This window comes from Pygoscelis adeliae, unplaced genomic scaffold (assembly GCF_000699105.1).
Source record: "Pygoscelis adeliae isolate BGI_AS28 unplaced genomic scaffold, ASM69910v1 Scaffold1, whole genome shotgun sequence".
Lineage (NCBI taxonomy): Eukaryota > Metazoa > Chordata > Aves > Sphenisciformes > Spheniscidae > Pygoscelis > Pygoscelis adeliae.
In genome coordinates, this window is record NW_008824051.1 from 5681557 (window position 1) to 5689303 (window position 7747).

Here is a 7747-nt window from a genome sequence, read left to right on the forward strand (position 1 = left end):
GTACCCCATATCGACGGGCCCAGTGCGAAGCTGGAGGGAGAGGCGAAGCGGTGTTGCAAGCGCTCGCCCGCTGTCGGGGATTTGGTGGAGTTCGTGAAGTTGCTGCTAGGATGTGTCTTCCAGCGAGAGCCGCAGCTGCTCCGAAAGTTGCTGGGGAAGGGGAGGCACTGTCTCGGCTTTCTTAGGTTGTTTTGCTCTTGTTGTTTTCCTTCCCTCCCGAGTGGAAAGGAGGGGTTTCTAATCGTGTGTGTTGTCTCTTAGAAAATGACAAGCCAAAGGTTGGGCAGCCTGTGACCTTGGCTGGGGCGGAGGGGATCCCTCTTTCTAGAAGCCGTGAAACGTGCTGTGGAGGAGGGAACTACTGCTCCGGGACTGCTGGAGAACAGCAGCCTTCCCGGGCCTGGAGCTGGGGGCTTAACTGGGGCTGGGTTAACCTCTCCAATGGGGATGGAAGTGCGAGGCGCACACATACTTTTTGTGAAGATCTCCAGAACCTAATTTTCCTGTCTTCTCCTGGGTGTTTTTTGTTTAGCTTTGTGTTCAAGTTTGTGACTGTCTCAGGGAATTTATTCACAAGCTAATTTTATTCCAGCTTGCTGGAAAAGTTGCATATCACCACTGACACATTCAGCTCCTGTGCGTTCCTCCCAGTAGTAGAGTCAGCCCGGTAGTTGCTTCCCTTGCAGTAAGCAATGGGAACAAGAGAACGTGCCTCTCTGTCACTATCAGTTGCATGCCTTGCAGCCTGGGGTTTCAGAATAGCTCAGCACCATCTGCATGTAGACAAATGCCTCCTCCTGGGTGTAGCTGCACAGTCCAGGCTAGTCGCATGTATTCTGCATGCCATGTGCACACATGCAGATAGCTGAAGTATTTGGTGCGGGATTGGAAAAGGTTCTTTAGCAACTACTGTGAGCTGGTAACTGTCAGAAGGGATTGTTACCCGTGGGTAATGGGTGTTAGCAAAGTGAGTTGTCGTATCTGTGGGCTTATGTGATTTCATGACCTGTTTTCATCACCTTTTTCTTCTTCCCATTCCCCCTCCCTTCTTTCTTTTGCAGGGTGATCTTGAGTTCTTCTTAACTTGCTAGTGCTCAGCCTCCTCATGCCTCCATCTCCTTTAGACGACAGGGTAGTAGTGGCACTTTCGAGGCCAGTGAGACCTCAGGATCTCAACCTTTGTTTAGACTCTAGCTATCTTGAATCTGCCTCTTCTGCCGGTGAGAGCCACTCCAGTCTGCTCGGCGCAGCTGTCGTGTCCCTAAAGACTGCTAATCTCACGTATATGCCCTCATCTAACGGCTCTGCACGCTCCCTGAGTTGTGGATGCAGCAGTGCCAGTTGCTGCACTGTGGCAACGTACGACAAGGACACTCAGGCCCAAACTCAAGCGAGCACCAGCAGCACCAACGCCGGAGCCTCCACCGCCTGCCCTGCCAACCAAATGGTCAACAGCAATGAGAACGCTGGCAGCTTGAGCCCGCTGGGCGGAGTGGGGAGCCCGGTCTCAGGCACCACCAAGCAACTCGCTAGCATCAAAATCATTTACCCGAACGATCTGGCGAAGAAGATGACCAAATGCAGCAAGAGCCACCAACAGAACCAAGGGCCTGTCATCATTGACTGCAGGCCGTTCATGGAGTATAATAAGAGCCACATTCAAGGGGCTGTCCACATTAACTGTTCAGACAAGATCAGCCGGAGAAGGCTCCAGCAAGGCAAGATCACCGTCTTGGACTTGATCTCCTGCCGGGAAGGCAAGGACTCCTTCAAGAGGATCTTTTCCAAAGAAATCATAGTTTATGATGAGAATACCAATGAGCCAAGCAGAGTAATGCCTTCCCAGCCACTCCACATAGTGCTGGAGTCACTCAAGCGGGAAGGCAAGGAACCCCTAGTCCTAAAAGGTAATCTTCCTCTTTGCCCACATGTAACCTCATGGTTTGCTTTGCAGTGCGTGTACTCTGGTGTCAGCCTTGCTGATGGCTGAACTTTGAAAGTGTCTGTATCTCTAGGAAGGCCTGCGTGCTTTGAGTCACCAGTAGCAAAGCAAATGCCTTCTGTGGACAAATCATGGAGCCGCTGGTAGCGGGGAGATGCTTGCTTTTTTCTGACTGTTGTCCTTGAGTAGCGGACGGGGTGGGAACTGGAAGGAGGAGGAAACATGCTTCCTGGTGTCTGTCTGTGCAGACAAAGAATTTCCCCCACTACTTGCTCTGAGTATTTATAGCCCAAGGGGCAGAGGTCCAGGAGGGTATACTTCTCTTTTAGCTCGTCAGGCTGACCTTTACTTAGCAGCCTTATTTTAGTCCATATAAAACTGAACTTGTGGGTGCTGGAGATGAGCAGTGGGAGAGTAGAAGAAGGGAGGAGGGATGATGAGGGAGGCCGCTTGGTCTGAGGCACTGCATCATGGGCTAGTCAGCAAAACTTGAGGAGCAGTCAAGCCTTGTTTTGGTGGTATGGGGTCAGAATAATGGACAGAGGGAGGTACTTCTAAAAAGTGATCTGAAAGTGTTGTGTTTACACGTATGCGTGCTTATATAATGTATATGGTTTTCCTGTCAAGGCTTCTGTTTTAATGTGGTGTTTGGTCTATCCCTTAATACTTTGGGGGAAACGAGCCCCGCCAATTAAGAAGGCATCCAAGGACACTTCCCTTTCTTCACTTGATTCTGTAGCTCCTATTTATAACAATGCTGCCCTCTAGATTGAGTCTCCTTTCCCCTGGGTGTTTATGCCATTCAGAGGCATGGTTGGCAGAGACTGGCTGTGGCACCGAGAAACTATGGAAGGATTTGTTGCTTGGCTCATACTGTATGTGTTTAATTCACTTAATTTTTCTGTACAGCTTACTACTTCCAACCTGCACAATGTGGCAGGAGAATGGATTAGGCTGATAGTTTATCCCCTTTCCTCTGTCTGGTTTCATAGTTTTATAGGAGCTAAGGGTCCGGTGAGATCCTCCTCTGGGTGTATCTTGTGGAGGCTTAAAATTGCACTGAACTTTCTCCTTGCTCCCAGCAAGCATATGGTCATGCTAGAGTTGCTTTGACACTTGCTACAGGTTCCCAGTATGCTTTTATTGAGTCTGTCAGGTCATGATGGTGCCCTTCATCTGTAAAAGAGGGAGAGGAGGTGCTTTGCAGAGTGAGGTTACCACTGAAGTCCTGCATTTCTGGTGGTAGTCATTCTGTTGTACAGCCCTTGCAACTAGATGTATGGCTGTAGTCTGCAAGCCTCCCTATCCTTAGAAAAGGATGGTGGGATGCTGAAGGTGTTTTTCCTTGGTGTTTCTCTGAAAACACTCATGCTCCTGTGGACCTGTTTTTCAGTACCTGAAGTAAGATCCTGGCTGAGATGGAGCCACAGAGCCATCGCTGGGCAGCACTGAGCTGTCGGGCCCTGTGGGCAGGTTGTGGGCAGCCCACACTCCAACCTTCTCCCACCTTTTAATACTGGTGGCTGCCCCTGGGTGTTGTGCTGGATTTAACCGAGTGCTTGCAGGATTGCTTGCATTGCTTCTGGTTTTCAACCACTGAGAAATGTTAGCATCTGCCTTGAAGACCTGCTTAGCAGAAATCCCCTCCCCAAACTGTCCTGCCAATAGATCTGGAAGTGTGCTAGAAGACAGAGGAAACCCAAATCCTTTGCTTTTTGGATGTAGTGATCAGCTGGGCCAGAGCAGACCTCACCTGGGGAAGCGTGTAGTGAGGAGCTCCCCTCCCCTCCTTTGAAGTGGGGCTCAAACTGGGGTTGAGTGGAGTCTAGTGTATGATAAAGCAGCATTTAGGAAGGCTGTGGTTAAGTTTCTGAGCTGGTGGAGCGGTGCTGGAAGTGCTTGTTATTTAGTTTCAGTTGTCAGGTAGTGTTTTTTCCATCATGCTTCAGTAGCTCCGGAGCTGGCGTGTGCACGCCCCTGGGTTCAGGCACTGAAATGAAACTGGGGGTAGCTGGGGAGCCCTCTTTGCCTCCATTTGTTATTTCGAGCAATTTCTCCTGCTCGCTGCAATCCGGTCCTAATTTATTGCTGGCCCATCTGATCCCCCGTGTTGTGTTTGCAAACACTGGTTGCTAGCCTGGCTGTCCAAGTTTATGTCCCCCTGATCCGGTGCCACCTTCTCCATGTTTGGTGCTGCCTGTCAGCCTGTGGCCCCGTTGCCGTTTTCGTGGCGCGGTGTCGTGTTGTGGGGCGAATCTGATCGGCAAAGCTGAGGGTTGAGTTACAGCTTTGGCTTACAGCGCGCTGGGGTAGCAACGTGGCCCTGCCTGCATTTAAGTTTTAGGTGCCCGAGTCTTTTTAAGCAGCGGAGAAACTCTGTGCTGTTTCCAAAGGCCAGGCTGTGATCTATAGATAAACGTATGTATGGGGCACCTTATTAGGCTCAAGTTAAAAAGAGGTGGCCTGATTTATTTTTAATGTAGCAGACCAATATATAAACTAGCACTGTGATAAGAGTGTTGGGGTCTTATGTATGCTGTGGTATGAGGGGATTTTAAGACCTCTGTTCCTCCCTTCTTATCCATGCCTCTCTTTGCTGCTTCCTTTAACATGGAACATTTTGTTTTTTGTCATAAATATAACATTTGCATAATTTTGACTTAAGCTCTTTAATAAGCAAATCTTTGCTTCTTTGTTCACAAGGCACAACAGCACTTGAGACAGGCATAAACCCCCTATTTTTACAAAAAGGAAAAGAAAGAATCATGTACTTCACAGTGCTGCTACATGGGCTCTGGCAGCCTAAGCTGTCAGGGCTGAAGCTGCTGCTCAGTCTGTTTGTATACAAAATAGAAGAAGTCATGTTTCCCTGCTGCACCCGCACACCTTCGCACTGGACCATGGTATTGTATGCTTAGTGAAACCTAAACGCGGTGGGTTTTTTTGTGTAGTATTGGGAAGGAGAGGAGGGGAAAAAGCAGTGATGTGAGCCCAGTGTCCCTTCTGCTTGAGGCCAATGGCGAAGCTGTTGCTAAATTTGGGGAGGGGAGAGCATGGCAGTGCGGCCCTGGGCTGGCTCAGCAGCCCTGGCCCTCCTTGGCAGGGTTGTGCCCCTTTCTCTCCTCCAAACCCAACGGCGAGGCACGTCTGCCTTCCCCGAGCGCCTCAGCTCATAGCAAAAGTGGCCTGGAGTCTTGGGGGTTTGTGTGCTTGAGTTTGCTACTGGGACCTAAAAATAGGAAGTGGGAAATTCATTTGCGTTCAGATGAAAAGTATTATTTTACCCAGAATGAAATGTTTAGGTTTGGAGTTGAGCGTCTCTTTTCCAAGTGAAATTAAATCTACAAATGAAACAAAAATGAAAAATTGAAGCATCTGTGCCAACACATTTCAACAGCTTTTAACACAAGAGGAGTTGCCTTTGTCTCCCTGGCCGGCGTCTAGTGGTATTGTCTTCATCCTGCCCTTCCTCCCCGGCCTTCCAGCCCCAGCCCCAGAAGCCTTGTGAACCCGCTACAGTCTTGTGTTTAGTTTTTAAAGGTTTCTGTGTTTGACTGCAGGGAAATGCCAAATTCAAAAGCAGAGGTGCGAATTGTTTTAAATGTCCCCCCCCCTCCACCCCGCTGTAAACTGGTGGCTGGACTGCTGCAAGGGGGATGGGGAGGAACTGGCTGGTGGTGATAACAGCTGGTTGTTTCTCTGTTCTTGTTCCTGGTCTGAGGAGCTTATTTATGCTCTGGCTTTCAGTCTTCTCATTGCTCATCTAACAGGGAAATAAATGAAGTGACTTGCTCTCATTATAGTGGGGAGTGTAAGACCTGCCAGCAAACCACTTCATGCTTTCTGCCACAGTCTAAGAATAGCTTCAGATCTCTTACCACACCGAAGTCACGTATCAGTAAAGTTGATAAAACTACAGAGGGACGGAGACACATAAAAAAAGGAATAAGTACCTGTTTTATGTTGTCCCATGTTCGTGTAAAATACTATGATCAACTGCCTTTGGAATACCTGAGCTGGTCATAATCTGTTGCAAATACATTATTTATTATTATTAATTATATAATTTAACAGTGCCGGTGTTACTTTAAACTCTAATTGGATTACACTGCACAAGTGTATTTGAGAGTAAAACTTGACGCAATGGTCAACAAATCCAGCTGACCAACAAAACACGTGCCTGGCACTTACTTCCACTAGAGATCTCCACTGAATAATTATTAGGTCATAGGGACCTAATAGGGAAATGTGTATTTTTAAGCGTTAAGTAATGCGTGTGAAGCATCCAATGTGTTTAAAACTAAAGTGTGTTCCCTCTGTGCTGCAGAGGAAATCTGGCCCCATTAGTCACCGGGGGGAAAAAACTTCTGCTGGCTCTATTAGGGCTGAGATTTCACCTTCAGTTTTCAAACTCTGAATGCTGGAGCTTGAAGTATCTCTTTCTCCACTGGAGTAGATAATCTTATTGGCCATAACACTTGAAAATTGGTTGTGTATGTGTGTATGCCTTTTGCATACAGATAAATTGAGGCAATAGTGTGATTGGAGACTAGTCTTTTCTGTACTTCGAGGGGATACTTCTAAAGACGAATGTACCTCTAAACTTTGCCTATTCAACAGTAGTGGAAAGTGTAGCATTTCCTCCCAGATGGTGGCATCTGAGAGTTCAAAGTGCTGGTTTGCACAGTGCCTGTCATGTTTTAACTGTCCTTGGGGTGGAAGAGAGCAATGACACTACCTTGGAAAGAGAAGAACATCCTTACCCTGTTGGAGGTGAGGCACTCTATTAGTAAAATCTCTATAGAGTTGCTTGCTGGTGTGTCTTCTGGCTTTTAATTCTTAGGGTGAGCACAGCCTTTTTGAGAGGCTCAGGGTGGAAGAGTAGCTGTATTTGAGGTTTGAGTGGTGTCTGGATGTTAACAGATACAGATAGACTTTTTTTTTCTTTTAGGACCTTCCAAAGCAGCAGCAGACAATATTTTTACTATGCTTAGGAGCACAAAAGCCTTTAGCAAGATTACCGTGGCTTTGTTATGTATTTGAAGTGGGGGATCAGCCACTTGTCTTTAGGCTGTGACTCTTTCTTTACTCTGTGAAAAGCCACGTTATAATTAGGTTTTTTATTTAGGCAAGCAACTCTGAAGTGAAGAAATACCATAAATAGGAGCAGCATGCACGCAGTCTTAACACTTGTCTGTTTTGCATGTTTACCAGCCAACCAGGAGGGAAATATTTCTCAAGTATTCAGTATGGGCTTGCAGGGCTATAGAAGTCACGCTGTTTAAAGAAATGGATTATGGTAATCTGAAGATGATCTAATGCATTGTCCCTTTGTGCATAAGATAAGATTATGCGTGGATCCTTGGCCTTGTTGGGAAGTCTCTGGTGGGCCTGGGAGATCACTGGCTACAGAAATCACAAGGCTGACCTGAATTTTTGAGAGCAGCTGTTTGCCTGGAGCTTTGCTTCTGGGTACTCACCTGAATCTGTCTTCAGTGTTTTTTGAACACCTCTGTACTGTAAAAGTTAAACAAGTTTTTTGATGTTCTTGTTATCACAAAGGTGTTTGGTAAGCTGGGGCTTAAAGCAGAGCAGTGGATGTCACCTTTCCCCTTCTTCCCTAAAAGTCAGAGCTGGCAAAGAGTCCTGTTGAGAGGAGGCTGGGTAAAAGTGCTGTCTTGAGCATTGCACCTTCAGCTGGCAGGTGTTGCAGGTGGCTGCCTTTCACCTGGTCTTGATCCAATGAATGTTGGTAAAGCTCACATGTGCACTAGTGCCTTTGGGTTCGGCCACCAGTCCTGGCTG

The 7747-nt window shown here is 47.5% G+C and overlaps 1 protein-coding gene across 1 annotated transcript in view; it reads left to right on the top strand.

The window, feature by feature from the left end:
- The first annotated feature begins 844 nt into the window (after positions 1-844).
- Positions 845-7747, top strand: part of DUSP10 (dual specificity phosphatase 10) — a 25617-nt gene continuing 18714 nt past the window's right edge. Inside the window, exons 1-2 of the mRNA XM_009333669.1 lie at positions 845-919; positions 1062-1907. Of these exons, the coding sequence (XP_009331944.1) occupies positions 1106-1907 (802 nt within the window). The 5' untranslated portion in view covers positions 845-919; positions 1062-1105. The remainder of the gene's footprint in view (positions 920-1061; positions 1908-7747) is intronic.